The sequence below is a fragment of the Drepanopeziza brunnea genome (assembly GCF_022702325.1).
Source record: "Drepanopeziza brunnea f. sp. 'multigermtubi' strain 214-2 chromosome Unknown ctg9, whole genome shotgun sequence".
Taxonomy (NCBI): domain Eukaryota; kingdom Fungi; phylum Ascomycota; class Leotiomycetes; order Helotiales; family Drepanopezizaceae; genus Drepanopeziza; species Drepanopeziza brunnea.
The window spans coordinates 619,527-636,191 of record NW_027094072.1 but is presented as its reverse complement, the minus strand read 5'-3'; the positions used below and the strand labels follow the sequence as shown (position 1 = coordinate 636,191).

At 51.7% G+C, this 16,665-nt stretch overlaps 5 protein-coding genes across 5 annotated transcripts; all 5 read right to left on the bottom strand.

Moving 5' to 3' along the window:
- Positions 1-650: 650 nt before the first annotated feature.
- On the bottom strand, positions 651-2,013 carry L3040_005591 (uncharacterized protein; the record flags this gene model as incomplete). The annotated part of the gene is made up of 4 exons (XM_066154571.1): positions 651-713; positions 771-1,085; positions 1,138-1,608; positions 1,708-2,013. 4 exons carry the CDS (start codon positions 2,011-2,013, stop codon positions 651-653), a joined length of 1,155 nt encoding a protein of 384 aa, XP_066011423.1.
- A 1,522-nt stretch (positions 2,014-3,535) lies between these two features.
- Positions 3,536-4,009, bottom strand: L3040_005590 (uncharacterized protein; the record flags this gene model as incomplete). The annotated part of the gene is made up of 1 exon (XM_007295821.1): positions 3,536-4,009. One exon carries the CDS (start codon positions 4,007-4,009, stop codon positions 3,536-3,538), a length of 474 nt encoding a protein of 157 aa, XP_007295883.1.
- Positions 4,010-10,168: 6,159 nt separating this feature from the next.
- Positions 10,169-10,731, bottom strand: L3040_005589 (uncharacterized protein; the record flags this gene model as incomplete). The annotated part of the gene is made up of 3 exons (XM_066154570.1): positions 10,169-10,304; positions 10,440-10,571; positions 10,637-10,731. 3 exons carry the CDS (start codon positions 10,729-10,731, stop codon positions 10,169-10,171), a joined length of 363 nt encoding a protein of 120 aa, XP_066011422.1.
- A 383-nt stretch (positions 10,732-11,114) lies between these two features.
- Positions 11,115-11,701, bottom strand: L3040_005588 (uncharacterized protein; the record flags this gene model as incomplete). The annotated part of the gene is made up of 2 exons (XM_066154569.1): positions 11,115-11,250; positions 11,589-11,701. The coding sequence occupies 2 exons, from the start codon at positions 11,699-11,701 to the stop codon at positions 11,115-11,117; spliced, it is 249 nt and encodes an 82-aa protein (XP_066011421.1).
- A 1,482-nt stretch (positions 11,702-13,183) lies between these two features.
- On the bottom strand, positions 13,184-15,843 carry L3040_005587 (uncharacterized protein; the record flags this gene model as incomplete). The annotated part of the gene is made up of 5 exons (XM_007295823.1): positions 13,184-13,692; positions 13,741-15,125; positions 15,179-15,363; positions 15,410-15,615; positions 15,831-15,843. The coding sequence occupies 5 exons, from the start codon at positions 15,841-15,843 to the stop codon at positions 13,184-13,186; spliced, it is 2,298 nt and encodes a 765-aa protein (XP_007295885.1).
- Between the last annotated feature and the right edge of the window lie 822 nt (positions 15,844-16,665).

Genomic DNA, 16,665 nt, shown 5'->3' with positions numbered 1-16,665 from the left:
CCCACTCCTAGCAACACCAGCGGCAACAAACAAAACACGGAAAGAAAGAGCAGCAGCAGCAGTACCGGTAGTTAACAAGTCACGCCGTCCGTCGTCCCCATCGCGGTTGAAGCGGAATGTCACCGTTTAATTGGTATACATGCATACAGACATACAATACACACGTAGTAAGCTTCAGCAAGTGTAGGCAGCCAGGCGAGATAGAAGCTGGATACAGAATTCATTATCTGGGGGTGGGTATCTTCTGAAGGGGAAGGAGTTCCGTCCTGTCCCCTCTCCTTGTGGTGTAGGAAAAGAAAAAAAGATTACATGTGGTGTGGGTACAGATGCGTAAATGTACAACGGGGTACGGCTGTGTGTGTGATTCCCGCCCTTCGAAGAACAGAAATTCTCACACTCAAATACCCGTTCATTTCCCTTCTCATCCACCCCCTCATGCCATCATCCTGTTCCTGTGCGCTCATCTCCGAGTAAGGCCAGCCAGTACATACGTGTCGTGCCATTCAGGCAAGATGGAGTTCATTACGTCTTGTGGTAGCGTGGGGTATTATTTGCAACGTCGTGGGTAGCTAATCAGCTGGGAAATTTTCGATGTTGGGACGGTAGTGGATGGTGGGCGGAAGGTTTGAAAAGGGGCAGTAGATGCTGTTCTATGTAAATTTCGTATGGATAATGTCCGGATTCTCATGCCAGTCGTCGATGCTAACCCACATCTGCACACCTGATTAGCCATACTCCCCAATGCCGACTGCTGGCCAACTTAAACACACCTTTCTAAACGTGCTCAGCCCCGCCAAGATACTACCTCCGATCCAAGTCGAGTATTTCCTCTCGGGCGGCGCGAAGATCTTGATCCGCATATCCTTCACAGCTAATCGCTGCACCTCGTACAGTAACCTGTCTCCGAAACCCTTGGTTAATGTCGCGCCTCCCGAGAGCACGATGTTGCCGAAGAGGGACTTCCGCAAGTCGAGATCCGTGCGGTTGATGGCATCGACCACGATTTGGTGGATGCCAGGGTACTCGAGGCCAATGATTTCGGGGTCGAAGAGGATTTCGGGTGCGCGGAATCTCTCTTGCCCGACCTATATTTCCATTAGTCTGTCTGCCGAGCAAGGTGAAAGCGGTTTTGCCTGCCTTGATTTTGTTACCGTCTGGCAGGGCATACTCCACAATCTTCGGATCGCCGCCACCTCCAAGTTTCCCAGACGCCGATATCCACTCCTTCTCCTCCTTCCTCGGATCTGCGGCCACATAGCTAACTTTCTCCTTGATCATCCGTACAACCTCCTTCTCGGCCGAGGTATGGAACACGTAGCCGGATTTCCGTAATAGCAATTGCATGTATTCTGTAACATCTCGTCCCGCGACGTCTATCCTCCGTATCGAGCTTGGCATAGCGAATCCTTCGTAGACGGGGACTGCGTGCGATACGCCATCGCCCGCATCGAGCACTATGCCTGTGGTTCGGCCGGAGGCGTAGAGGGAGAGTACGGCTTGAATGGAGGTGTACAGCGCAGGAACGTTAAAGGTCTCGAAGAGTATCTGAGCAGCCGTGTCGCGATTACTGCGCGGATTGAGAGGCGGTTCTGTCAACAGAACTGGATGCTGTGATATCATCCACGGTTAGTCCAAAGAAACACTCCTCCCGTATTACAAATTCATAGCTCCCCCTCTCCCCAAACACCGGGCATTCAGGGAACCTACCTCCTCACTCAGCGTCTTCAGCCCCTCCCCATACACCCACTCCCAGATCTTCTCCATGTCGTCCCAGTCCGTCACAATGCCATGCTCCAGCGGGTACTTGATCCTCAGCAGCCCCCGCAACTCCTGCGCCCGCTGCCCAATAAACACGTCGCCTTCCAATGCGCCTGCCAGCACCCGTAGGTGCTTCGGTCTGCCGACGAAAGACGGGAAATAACATTTCGGTAAGTCGTCCCCGGCAAAGCCTGCGCGGATCGTACCGGAGCCGTTGTCCAGCACTATGGGGGCGTTGTGGAGGGTGTCGGTCATCTTGGGAACAGGGCCTACTGGCCTTTCAGGTGCTCAGGTGGGAGTTTCCGTAGGGGGAAGGGATGGGGGGGGGAAGGGAGGGGGTGTTTCTGAGGGCAAGTAGTTTGCAGTCTTTCGTTATCAGATCCAAGGCTGGGATTCGGGGTGGATTGAGTCCTTTTGGATATGGTGTTTATGGTGTTGGGTGGTTTGTCGACATCGTGTTTGAATGTTGAGGTTCGCGTCCCAATCTCAGAAACCGCGCCGGCAGACAAGGATAAGCTATTTGGCGAGAATGTCTTGGCGCTTGGTACTTCCGATTCGGCATCACGAGAGTTACAACGATTCTATCTTCACAACGAAGGCTTTTTGTTATCTGTAGGTGACCTTGTGATGTTCAACGAGTCAAACATAGCTGCTGGCATCGCTAATTCAATCCCGGGCGGCTACCTGGTCAAGAGGTCCCATTCCCGTCGTAGAACCCAATAGCTTGAAGCGTTGCAGCAAAAGACCATAACCATCTCACCAAAATCAAAATAACCTCATGCATACATTCCCTCTACAATTGGATTTATCCTAGAGAAAATCCCTCAACACTTCAACATCCATCCACGCAAGTACAAAAAGATGAAGAAAAAATGACATTCGATATATATCGATATGACTTTACCACTTTCCCAGGGAACCACGCAGGATTGTTTTTTATTTAAAAAAAAAATATTCCAAGCGTCGGTTCTCTCCCAAGCGTACTTCAGACGATGAGGACAATCTAACACCTCTCCAGACGAGAGGTGAAGTAACTCATTTCATTTTCCAGGGGATCAAGTATGAGGTCCCAAGGGAGAGTTTAAGGGATGTACGATGAAGACGAAGATGATGTGTATGACGTGTGGGTTGCGTCTAAAGATGGTGTTTCCAAATCTTATATTTCTTGGTTGGACTATTATGTGTGCTACGCCCTGCCCTGCCCTGCCCTGCTTCCCCTTTCCGCAGAATCCCCATCTAAAGCTACCCCCCCCCACCCCAAAAGGGACAGCTACAATCCGTGGCAAGAAGAAAGAAAACTGCCGGGTATATGTTCAGAAAAAAAATAAGAAAAGGGTTTTGGGGGTATATCCATCGCTATATGTCGCCGCTGACCAAAGGACGAGAGATATCGCAATCATGAAAAAATCACCAGGACGAAGATCTGGAGTCATGCCAGCCAGTCTGTCCTGAGGTCCCCAGCCTTATTTTCCGCTTTTTTTTTCCCGTTACCGTTTCCCTGCACTAAAACCCAAACCCGTAATCCGTGAACAATAATGGTAATGAACGCCGTGTGATACACAATGATGACGTGCCGCCTTTTGTGGCTCATGGTGTGCCGTTGAAGAGGGAAGATGTGTGATGTGCCACAGTCGTTTATGCGGGAATCAGCACCAGCCCCCTTGCAAATGCTGCCCACCGTCCATGATTTTTGTACTTTTTTTGTTGAAAACCGAGCGCCGCGAAAATGTCGAATCGAAATTGAACAGGGAACCACCATCAGCGCCCGAAAGCCGATCTAGCGACGCTCCGAATGGAGGCTCAGACGACCCAAGAACCCGCTGCGGATAGAGCCATTGCTGCCCATGGAGGACGCAGAGTCCTTGCGGGAAGACTGATGATGATCATGATGATGATGATGATGATGATCGGGACGGCTGGAGGTCCAGTTGCCCGCGCCTCCGCGACCGATGTGGTGGCTCTCGCCGGCCTTCGCCCGGTCATCGCGCGTCTGCTGGAGCACCAGTTCCTCGTCGAAGGAGAAGACGCAGCGCTCGGATGGCTTGTGGATGTTTCCCGCTCCGCCGCGGCCGCTGCTGAAGTTGGATTTGCTGGCCGGGAGGCCGTCTTCGAAGAGCGATGCTGGGCCGCGGGCAGAGGCACCCACGGAGGTCTTGGGCACCTTGACGGTGTTGCCCGCGCCACCGCGTCCCGTGTAGGTGTACTTGGAGACGTGTGGGTGTGGCTCGACGACTTGGAATGTGGATGGCATTGTTGATGTTGGTGTTGGTGTTGGTGGAGTTGGGTGGATGGCAAAGAGGGTTCCCTGAGTTCTGATCGCTGACAGCCAGGTGTGGAGGAGACAGTGGACTAGCTAGCTAGCTTCAGCTTTGATGATGGAGAGGCGGTGATGAAATGATGTGCGTAAAGCGGACAGCGTATCTAGTATAGAGGATGTAGTATAGAGGATGTAGTATGTAGTATGTATGATGTTGTAGTCAAGTCAGTCGTTGTCGAGATCAAGCGGCGCAGAGGCTCTTATACCCTCTGCCCTCCCTTGTGCCATACCGGCGGGTGATTGAGTCATTCTCGAGGAAAATTCCTTCACACCGTTCACACCTTTCACACCTCCCACCCGCCATGTCTGACAGGTCGAGCTCTGCAGCGAAGAATGGTCGTCGGGGCTCTCGGTTCCAGGGGGGCGGCTAAGCTGCAAACGGCGTATTGAGGGACGGCTTGGCGAGATCATGACACGAATAAAGCGCAAGCGAGGATCTCGTGATACAGTGGTTGGCTAATTTCGATTCCTATTACCCCCAGGAAACTCGACCACTGGCCCGATGGACCCCCGGCCAAGGAAGGTCCTCAGTCTCGTCTCGTCTGGTCTGGGGTGGCCACCATGCACTCACTCACTCACTCACTCACTCACTCTTCACCGCAGGCGAATATCGCCCGGGACATCGTGATCAGGGCGAGTGAGTGAGTGAGTGAGTGAGTGAGTGAGTGAGTGAGTGAGTGAGTGGCCATGGAATGGGATCGAATGGGCATCCATCATCTGACCTTGTCCAGGTCCAGGTGCGTTTTGGGTTTGTGCCTTCTCTCCCTGACTTCTGTACATGCGTATAGGAATAGATCTATTCTATATATATTCCGTATATATTCCATGTGTATTCCATGTATATCCCATATCTATTCCATCTCTATCTATTCCTCAGGAATATCCCTCTTCCATCCATTCGCTTACCGAGTCGAAGCCATGCAGACTGCAGGATCCTATTTTGGGAAGGCTCCCTCATTCCCGGTACCTCCGTCCCCACCGTACCCGGCAACCCCAGGCAAAGAAAGCTTCGGTGCCAGTAAGTACCGGTACCGGTACGTAGTATAGCAGTACCAGTACTGACTACGGTACTTAACAAACAAACAAGAGGGGGATTTGCAATGCGGGGGAACACCCTGGCAACGCTAACGAACCCAAACTTCTCCTGAGGCTTGGGCTGAGGCTGAGGCTGAGGCCGACGTCTTGGCCCTCATTTCCCCGCATTTCGCAAATCGCAAAATCACGAGGGGAAGGAGTGAAGCAGCGAATGCGAAATGACAAAGTCACGAGGCTGGCTGGAGTAAAGCGGGATTCCTGGTGTTGACGAATCAGAAGGCATTGCCGCTGCTCCTGAGGGAAATTGCGGTCATCCGGACAGAGAAAGAGAGGCAGGAGAGGAGGGAGAGGAAGGAGGTAAAGTAAAGTAAGGTGAGGAAGGTGGCGATCCAATCCAGTGCTTAGATGGATACCGGTACCTGGGTCCGAATTGTGATGCGAGCAGCGACTCCTTTCCACTGCCTCTCGGCTCGGCCCCTTTTAGAGACGGATAGTTGGAGCATGAATGCGATCTCGTGGCCCATTGCAAGCAGCAAGAGTCCGCGTGACTTCTCTTCTAAATCAGTCTGCGGGTACCGACCTATCCCAGCTCAAAATGGAGGTAGGATTGAGATCTTCACGGAGTACATACAAGTAATACAGAATACATATCTCATACCGGTAAATACTAAATACCATACTAAATATCATTGGTGTTTAGCCGACCGCATCCTGTCCTATTGGCAACTAGCTGTAGAGTTGTGAACCATCTTCAAGTATCTCGTAAGATGCATACATAGCATCGTATACTCGTCGGACTCAGACAGGTCGCTGGCTAGCTGGCTAGCTACAACGAAAATAAACAGTGCATTTCCCTCTGCGAGGCAAGGATCTGGTTGTCCTTCGACTCTCCTGTTTCTATGAACCTCGTCGCACTGCTAAGAATATATATTGTTACTTTGCTAATATAATTTAAAAAAAAAAATTATTTACTAGGAGGGATAGCTTCTGCTTAAGCTTGATTTGAAGATTTGAGGTAAGAATGATGTGAAAGTTCTGCACTGAGAGCGGGTGGGTAGGTGGGTTTGCAGGACATTGCCGACGTCTTGTAGTGTCAGTACATTCATTCATTAGGTCAGGGTCGATCAAATCAAATCACATAAAATAAAATAAAATGTATGGCAACCGACCCCGCCGTCCAGCTCGCAAAGCAGAACACCCCGGACAAGCAAGGACTCGACAAAATCGAACCTCCCATTTGCATACACACTTCTTCTCTATATACCCCAGGCAGGCTATCAGAGGAGTCGCCGCGGGTGCACCCGTCCGTCGTGCCATAGGTATCGCGCATATCTCAAGAGGCGGCCGGATCAAAAACGTCGCGGATCGCGTGACGCCCTCACGAAGAACCATCCCTCATGGAGCGGCCGAACATCCATCCCGTTGGTTTCTGTTGGAATAGGAATCCTACAGTCGCTTACCGATCACGGGATCGTATGCCCGGGGCTCAGCCGAGCATACCAACTTTTCATGCGAATTTTGATCTTGTAGAACAGATAGATCATCGATCAATTCTATTATCAACGAGAAAACCATTTTCATCCGATTCATTGGTGTGTATACACACATACTTATCAATCACCTACCTGAGTGATTCCAACAGGTTCCTCTTTCCCATCTGATCTACCTTGCCCCGCGCGAGCACTTCCCATTTTCAAGCCTTCTCCACTGAGAGAGAGGTCTCCCTCCAAACTCGACGGTAGACTGCGCCAAAAAAAAAAAAAAAAAAGAAAAGAAAAAAACTTACTTTATAGAGAAACGCGAGCACGGCTGACATGGTTAAAAAGCGAAGCGGACTCTGTGAGGTTTCCCGCGACTTGTGGTGAGGCATATAAGACGAAGAGTTGCCGCCGCTCCATCTCGCAAACACGTTCATCGTCGCGGCACTTCTCATCACATTTTGGCTCCACTCAGCCGTGCGGAAGTCTCCAGAGACGTTCGAGCAGCTCTTGGATAGCTCTTGCTGCCTAGAGAGTGACAGAGCGGGAGGCAAAGCTGTGATCTGATGATGCGTATGTGAACAACTGCAGGAGAGAGAGAGGTAGGGAGCGCTCTCGGCAGGGTCACTACTGGACTTGACGATGAGCAGATGTCCAGGTCTGTTTTGAAAGAGCGACGAACGGCCTTCGAGAGTGCAAACGGAGATGTTGCGGATGTTGGGAGTGCATGAGAATCAGGTTCAAGATTTGGCATGATGCTTTGGTCAAGGGAGAGAGAGAGGGAGAGAGAGAGATATATACATATTGCTAGGTTGAGCATGTATGCATGTATGTTGGACTGCATACCGGGCTGCTTATTGAGCTGCATACCAGGTTTTGAATAATATAGGAGCTGTAGTCCAGAGACGAGGTTATCGTATCCCATCCCGAGATCGAACCTGGGGGTCCATCCATATTCCATATCCGAGAGTCGCCGTCCACGTCGTCCTGCTGTCCGTCTAAGCGGTATATCAATGATCGCACAACTGGGCATCCAATGGCCCTGCGCTCGATCCTCGACGGCGTGCTCAGAAACAAAGGCTTTTCACACACGTCTCTTTCTTTCCCGAGTACCTGTCCTGTGCGGTTGTTGTCATCCATCCGATGTCAACGGTAGGCAAGCAAGCACGAACGCCACGCCACTCCACTCCACTCTATGTCCTCAGCAAGTTTCGCAGATGGGCCAAATATATATATATATATATATATATATACATATATATTATATGCTTATCCGAGATACCCACCCCATGCAGACAGACAAATTTCAGCAAAAAAAAAAAAAAAAAAAAAAAAAAAAAAAAAAGGCACTTTCTGAATAAACCGCTTGATACTGGCCTTATCATCTTCGTATAACAGCACCGCACTGCATCAAACTGAGCCATTCTGGCCCGGGATTGCGGGTTTGCACGGCACGGCATCAACAGCATGTACCGCAGCCAGCCATGTTTCCATCGCAGCAGAGGAAACCCGTGACGAGAGGAGGGGGCGGTGATGCTACGGGCCGCATGGGAACTCATCCCTCCGTACGTCGCACAGCAGCGGTCTGAAAAGTCTCCATGCTGGGGAAGGGATCGGTTGGTCATCTGGCACGACTGACGACTGCTTGCTTCTCGCTGCGAAGCGTGCGAAGCATGCGAAGCGAAGCAGAGCTTACGAAGTAGAGCACGATGATCTGCGCTGGCATACTTAACGGCGTGCAGAAAACAATGATCATTTCTGGTGCTACCTACAATACAATCGCACCGAACATACCCCTTCTTGGCACTTACATGTACTTAGACCGTCATCGCAGGAAAAACACTACCCGGCCCGCTGAACGGAGGATGGCTAGATGCGACACGTGCAAAGAGGGATTCTAGTAGTACGTTGTAGTAGTTGTCGGCTGCTGCTGTACCCGTTACTTTCTCCAACAGGCGTCGTGGAACGACAAAAGTGCACTCGACACGCAGAACGGCCAGCGCAGACCAGACTCTCGAAGCGCGAGTAAACGAATGAAAAGCGGGAGCAAAAGAATCATGACGCCACGGTCGTTAGGAGGGAACCTACCATGCGAGAGGTTGGTGGCGGATAGGAGAGGAGAGGAACCGCTCAGAGAAGTCTCCGATGAGGCATGTCATGTCAGCGCTGAATTCCAGGGATCAGACGCAGATAGAGTAGAGAGATATGAGAGCCGTTCTATCGTGTGCTCTGCTGCCTGCTATGCCTCAGATGGCGTGCCCTCTCCAATTAGGCTTCTCGCCGGCTGTACTACACCCTTTTCCTGACGTGGCTGCGCTTTCGGTCTGCACGTGCGCGTGAACATGAATAAATACCAGACGTTACGCCTTTGGGACGATGAAGAAAGCAAGCAAGTCTCCACGGCAAGAGCACATCTCTGAGATCTTATCTACGGGCTCAACATCAGTAGAGGGAAGTGACGACGCGGGAAAGCTGCAAACTCGTCAAGTGAATCTCGGACCTGTGATTCGGAGCTGATGCTGCTGCTTGATTCATTGGCCCGTGCCAAAGCGTATACGGAGGTAGGCATATATCCCAAGTGTACAAAGCATGACTAGAGTAGCGATCGACTGTCTCCCGCAGAGATGTCATGGCAGAACAAGGCAACCACCGGGGGAGAAGGAAACCGAGGACGAGAACAGTTCCGATGATGAAGAAAAAGGCCCGGGTGGTTGCTCCTTCTTGCCAGGCCAGCCCCCCTATCCCCTATCCCCTATCGCCGGTCCCGCACCACCTACCTGTCTTCCATCGCTCTCCCCCCCCCCCCCCCCCCCCCCCCCCCCCCCCCCCAATGATCCCGGGATCGATGACGCTCTATAAGCTTTCCTTCTTGCCTCTCTACCAGAGGACGCGGAAAATGAATGCATGCCAATCGGAATGGACGAGTGGGTGAGTGAGCGAGTGAGTGAGCGCATGTGTGTGCTTCGGATGAAAAGAGGAGATATACGGATATTGCGCGATGATCAATGTCAACACAGGCGAGGCGAGGGGTGAAGCGAGGGCAGCCAAGAGCCCTAAAAACGTCCCGATTTCCGCAACGACGCCCCTCCCGCGCACCTCCCTCCCCTCAAAAAAAAAAAAAAGAAATAAAAAATAAAAAAAATAAAAAAAGGAAGAGAAAACAAGGAAGAGAAAACAAGGAAGAGAAAACAAGGAAGAGAAAACAAGGAAGAGAAAACAAGCGAGAGAAAACAAAATACACACACACACAGGACCGCTCCAGATGACCGCTCGGCAAGCTGGGCGGTTCGTCCCGTTGCCGGTACTAGAGACGGAGGTGGAGGAATTTCCGCAGATGCGACTACTGGTTCCGGGGAGAAGTGATGCGTCTGGAACGTTTGATGTGGGTGCAAGTTTTCATCAGCCTGCCGGTCGTAGTTCTGCACGCATGTTAACTGGCACGCACGGCGAGCGAGGAGGTCAGCGTATGCTTTGCCCAATTTAAACTTCTTCTTCTTCTTCTTCTTCTTCTTCTTCGTTTCTGGTGAGATCCGTGCGCTTGCTTACCTCCAGCCCGCAGCCACGATGCGGAACAGGTTTCCTAAGCAGTGCTGCAGAGTTGCCAGGAGCCGAAGTCGTCGGACGGCAACATGGAGAGAGAGATGGCGAGAGCGTGGGCTTGGCTGCGGCCATCAGCCGTGCCGACGACGACACAGATGTCGTTGCAAGTCACGCAGCTATCATGGGAGTTAGTCAGTCCAGTGATGGATTGGATTGGAACTGGTCAAGGATGTCTGTACGTCTCAAGCAAGCATGTGCACTGGCCCCCCTCCCCCCCCCCCTCTGGAATGAAGAAACTGTAAATGGCTTACTACGTGCCTGCGACTCTGCAGTCTGCGCAGGTTGTCCAGCTGCGGATGGCGGCCAAGGGAGTGGAGAACATGGTATCGCCGGTTGCGATGCCAATGACGCCGCTCCCGTTGCACTTTTCGCAGCTGTCGCGGCTAGAGAGTATGGTTAGCGTTGCTTGCCTGCGACGAAGAAGAAGAAGAAGAAGAGGCTAGTTTACGTGCGGCCCCCGGCGCAGTCTGGACAAGTCTGCCACTCGACGCCGTCGGAGGGAGAGCTGACAGTATGTGAGAAGAGCGCTGCCGAGTAAGTCATTGCGTAGATCTTTGGAGGTTGTTGATAGAAGAAGAAGGTGTCTGTGTAGTAGCTGATAGAATGGGTGAACGAAGAGGACTGTGGAATGTGTCTGATCTTCGGGACAGAGTATATAGAAAGAGCAGTCTCTTGAGCGGGTGCCTGCTATTTAGAAGTGTCGTAGTTGTTAATGAGATAGAAATCCTTCTCGGCACGGAGACCACGACCTCTTTATACTTTTCTCTCTCTCTCTCCCACCATGCCCTCAGCCGTGAGCAGCCAGCACAGCACACATGCCTATTCTCGCTTCTACGATCATTGGCTGACTTCCACTTTGGTCCTGTTGCGAGAATCGGATCTAGCCATTGGACCAAAACCCTTCCTACGTTGAGATTCCGAGATGGTCAGAGAGACCGAGCAGAGTCGAGTCGCTTCGCAGCCAGCGTCAACACCAGAGATGCACGTCGCGCGCTGCAGACAAGTGCTGTACACAACTGCAGCTGAAGGACCTCTCCGAGTGCGGGAGGGAGGGCGATCAGACTACACCAGGGTCAGCCTGCTGATCAGTCAATTAGGCACCACGTTCCGTCCAGCCCTCTGCCTTGGGCCACCCAGCGGAATGGAGACGAAGGGAAAGGCGAGTCCACAGATGTCTCGGAGCTCCTGGACGGCGTGTGATTCGAAAAGTACAGGTGTGCGAGGGAAATGAGCAGCGGTATCCGGTAGCAGCCGACGGGCGTTGAAGCCATGGCTTCAGTTCGTGTGCCCCCAAGTACTTTCAACGCAGGCTATTATTGGGCAGGAGCTGGTGTTGCGCACGGGATCCTGAGCTTCACAGAACGCGGGAGGATGAGGGAGAGATTCCTGGGAGGCCTCACTTAGTCTTTGTGTTTAGGAGATACGAATCCTCGAGTTGGGAAGGTACTATAGCGCCATTGCCAAGACTGCAGGCCTGCCTATCACCTCTCCCGATGGCGCTGAATATTCTCATTTCTGGATAAGTAGCGTAGTGATATCTAGAGAAAAACGGCGAGTTTCCGTTGAGAGTGCCCTATAGATGGATACCTAGGTAGGTTCACTGTCAAAAGTCATGTCGTTCCACAAGACAAGACCTAAGTACATAAGCGAGCCGTTGTACGACACTCTTCTGCAGCTTCCTGGGACCAGCACAGGTCATGATCTCCTCCCCCCCCCAAACTCTTGCAGGAGGATGAATGACTTGTTCGCTGGCAGCAGCAGAAGGGTCCTCCCGCGGAAGCAGGATCTTTTATCCCAGATCGACATTGGCCCGTCAAACGGCCTCGGATCAACCCGCAAAGTGACATCCAGTACCAAGCCAGCACTGCTGGTCAGGAGACACTCTCTCGCCCGCCCCCCCCGTCAGATAGAAGCCCAACCCGAGCTGAAAACACTGCGGCAAGGCCTCCGACCCTGCGTATTCTCGGGCAGCAGGAAGCAAAGGCAGGCAGGCAGGATAAGGCCAGCATATATCATCCGTCACAAAATCATCGTTCTCCCGAGTCAGGCACATTGCGACAGAAACACGCCATGGAACGCTTCCCATGGGCCAGGTGTCTTCTCTCGGGCGCAGAGCCCGTCGCATGGTAAATTCTGCTGCTGCAATGCGCGCAGGTGCAGGATCGACCTGGACTTGGGAAGGGAAGAGGGAGGGGGAGGGAGGCATATCCCGAGTATGCCACTACTCAGGCCCAGGAACAGAAAGTACAAGGTTGTGAGCTGATCGCTCATGATACTCAGTTTCAGCTACCGCAATAGTTGTTACCTTGCGGCCTTGCGGCTACTGTTGAGCGTAGTGCGCTCTGGGAAGGCAAGCAGCGACATTTTATGTGCGGCCAAAACCACATGGGAATGGGGGACAGAGCAGCAAATAAAAAGATAATTTCCCGGCTGGGCTGTGGCTTATTGGAGGCCTGTAGCTCGCATCTGTGGAACGTCGGCATTATGGGTCTTTGCAAAGGGCCGATAGAGAAATTGCGATGATCATTGCCATAATTTCCAAGTCCTTAAAACACTCTGATATGTCCACTGAGATGAAGGGTCTTTTGTAAAATCTATATTAAGCAGATAGCAATTCAGGTACGTACATAACGGCACATATCGTGATACGTTGCGTATTGGGCGCAGCTGTGCGCTGAGTATGAACTTCCAGTGTCGTATGATCAGAGAAAAGAATGGACTCCAAACGTTTACAAAAGCTCAATTGATGCAATCAAAGCCTACGGAAGGCAGAATATCATAAGGCCGTTGCACAAAGGAACCTAGCGCTGTCCACCGAAAGCGCCAAAATGCAAAAAGAAAACATGATTGCCCGCAAGCGAACACCGTGATGACTCCGGTCCCTTGGTAGCCTCCGATTCATCACCGTTGAAATAGCCCGCATTTCGATAGGGCCATTCCTACCACCCCGAGATAGGAAAAAATATTACACAAGCAGCCAATCCCTAGCCACGGCTTACATCAGGTCTGGGGCGGTTGCAACGAGTGCTGCGAAAAGGGTAGCTCCTCCAAGAGCAACGTAGCCTACATTCTCCAGCAGCTTCTTGAACCGCTTCGTGGGCCGAGGCTCGGGAGCATCAGATGTTGCTAGAGCACTCTCGGAAACCTCTCCGCCATCGGCTGGTTGTGAAAGCGGAGCGCCACTACCCGGAGCGACGTCTGAAACATTTGACTTGGCCCAATTCCTAAGTTCCTCGTCCGTAACATTGGACAAGTTGTCAGACTTTCGCTTAAGGTTGTTGACTCGGAGGAAAGGCGAGGCGCTGTCGATGATGTCCGGAATCTTGATTGCCGAACGTGGGTTTTGTTTTGGCTCTGAAGAAGACACCTGGGAGATCTTGCTCGTGTTGTAAACATGGGAGCTTGTCATGTCCAGCGATGGAGGACTGGGAAGACGCTCTGGAATAGGGGATTGGTCTGGTCTGTCCAAGAAGGAGCAGTAGTCGCGGGTGGGAAGACTCGAAACTGACTTTTTTAAGCTTGTAACGCTCAGTCGGCCCCCGAATAACTTACCAGACATGGGTTCTGGCCGCCCCGCAGCAGAGGAGTCGGACTTAGCAGCGGCGAATTTTGACAGTTCGAGCATATGGTTTCCCCATCTGCCGAACGGGTTAGTAAGTGAACCATATTGGCCTTCAAATTTATGCGCTCTCATTTCTCCAAGGAAAGCATCGATGGTTTGGTTCGCTGCAGAGACCGCAGGGGGTGGGGCGGTCGTCCAAGTAAAGTGACCCAAATTCGCCTTGGCCTTGTTGACCTCCCTCGCGGCAAAAAATGCAGGTTTCCCGCTCTTTTCCCCGAGGAACCGCGAGTTCTGTTCAGACTCATCGCTCAGATCGCATACGCTGACACGACTTGATGGTAGAGGGGCTGCACTCTTAACCATTGCCGCATCGGATGGGCTAGGTTGTCGAGCAGCTAGGCCGGGCTGACCGAGCAAGTTCTTGGTCTCAATCTTGCTTGGTTGGATTGTTGAAGGAAGGGGGATTTCAGCGGGCTCTATCGCAAATGTCGTAGGAAATACTTTGCGGGGCGAAGGCGGGTCAAATTCACTCTCATCATCACCATCGTCTTCGACTTCCCTACCAGGAGAATCCTGGCTAGCGCTGGGAGGATTCTCGTCGCAGAGAGCTCTCATGATTTCTCCGCTGGTCTCACTCAACCCAAACTCGCTTGCATCCTCATCCTCATCATCATCGTCATGGACTGGCAGCTCATCAACGCGGGTGCGGACGTCCGACAAGTGGGTAATTGCATCATTATCGGTTGCGACGACATACCGGACGAGATTGTTGATTGAGGTTGGTGCAGGCGAAGCGATACCCGGCATCGATTCCTCGATTGACCCGGTCTCGCTCTCTACGTCGGAACCGTCGATCGAAGCTCCGTTCTCAGAATCATCAACATCGTCGGTATCATCCTTGAAGACAGCTTGCATGCCAGTTTCTAGGTCGGAAGCTCTTGACTTATTTTCTTCGAACTGATAGTCAGAAGAAGATCCGGCACTCTCGTCGCTGGAACCGCATTTGATCGATGGGCTCCCAGCATACATTCTTATCTCATTCGCATTTTCGTTAATATCAGTGGAGCGAGCAGCCGTCGAGCGAGCAAGCGTGGAAAACGGCATGTTCTTTACTGGTTCCATCTCCCCGGTTAGATCTATGCTGTTGGAAAGACCACACTGGGGATGGTCATCAGAAGTGAGGTCAATGGTGGCGCTAAGCTGGGAGCACGTGGGGGGAGGTGTTTTGATCGAGACCCCATCTTCACTGCTGTATTGGCGCTCCCGCGCTTGCATCTCAGTATCTTCTTCCTTGGATTGATCACGAGAACCCTCGACTTCCTCGACTTCGTCTTCAAGGTCTGAAGAGTCGGGGAATGTAAAGGTATTTGGTGCCCTGGATCGCTATCAGCAGCAGTCCAACTTGGTTAGTTTGTCCTAAGAACTTACTTGTAAGGTGCAGTAATGTAATACACTCGGAAACTACAAGCTGAGAAGGTCTCTGGACCACGTTTGACTTCAGTACCAAAGACAAGATCATCGCCATTATTGATGACTGTTGGGTCGTCACTTAGGAGCTGCTTGTGGTTCAGAAAGGTCCCATGCATAGAGCCGATGTCTTCGATGGTGAGCTTCTGCTACAGATTAGCAAAGGACAAGCCACTGAAGGTTCCTGTATACCTTGCTATCGAAGTCCAGCTTTAATTTTGCGTGGTTACGGGACACGACTGGGCTATCAAACCACGCATTATCGGCAGCAGCAAGTATGCCCTTGTTTACGGTTTTCGAAGCTCTACCGATTGGGACCGAGTTGTTCTTGTGGTTCAAGGTAATAGTACGATTAGGGATCGAGCGATCGCCATTCAAGTCTACCAGGGAAACTATCACTGCGTTGGAGTCAGTCATGGAGTACGAGAAGAGACCAGCTGAACACAAAATCCGTAGGATATAGTAGTTGGCTGATCCAAGATCTCGATGTATATCTCTTTTCAAGGCCTCCACTGAGCTCGAGGTCTTCGACTCCAGGCTTCAGTCTCAGAGGGTTGGACTTCATGTCCGGCAGTGCGGAGCCTTGCTCCGGTGAACTGGATATTTGACGTACCTTGAGTCTCCATCTTGACTTTGCTGGTATCTGCCAGATCTCCTATATGAACGTAGACAGAACAGGCTGTAGCTGTCGAAGTCAAGGTAGAAGCAGAGGTGGGGTGTATCTATCGGAACTGGTGGTGAGTGGGGGTCGTCTGTCGAGGTGTACGAGACAAGACGGGCCAGCGAAGATGAGACAAGGACCCACGAGCTAGATCGCGTCGACGCCTCAAGCGGACGTGGGAATGGAATGGAGTCGAGACTCGGCTTCAAAGCGAGTGTCGAGGCAAAAATATCGGCGAGGTTCAAGTTGGTGGGAGAAATGAAAGGACTTGGGGGGTTGTGTGAGCGAAGTAGAGGAGAAGGTTAGGAGTGTAAGGGGGGGGGGGTGGAATGGATGATGCGGAGGGGAGTGTGGGGCTACGCTAGCGATAAGGCGATTAGATAACGGTACTACCGAGTATTCAATACGAGTACAAAGTGAATGAATGAATGAATGAATGCCCTCTTCGTTCTCGAAGACGCAAAGACCTGAGATACGAGGTACAGAAAGTCATCTACCTAAAGATCTGGATTTAGGGTGAATGCAAAATCGGTGGGTTTCTCCATGTTATTGTTACCACCACCTCATATACTTTGCCGGTACTTGCTGAGCAGTTGATGGGGTACGTATACCGGTAGTAAGTAGTATCTCGTCCAAGTACCGGTACCCCTCCTACAGTACCTCGGACTAGGTTGCCACTACCGGTACCTGTTACAAGCCGGTTGCCTTCCATTTTCCCAACCGTGGACTAATCATCGTCACCGTCCAGAAAAACAATTCATTCTTAAATGCAGCTTTTCTGCGTGAG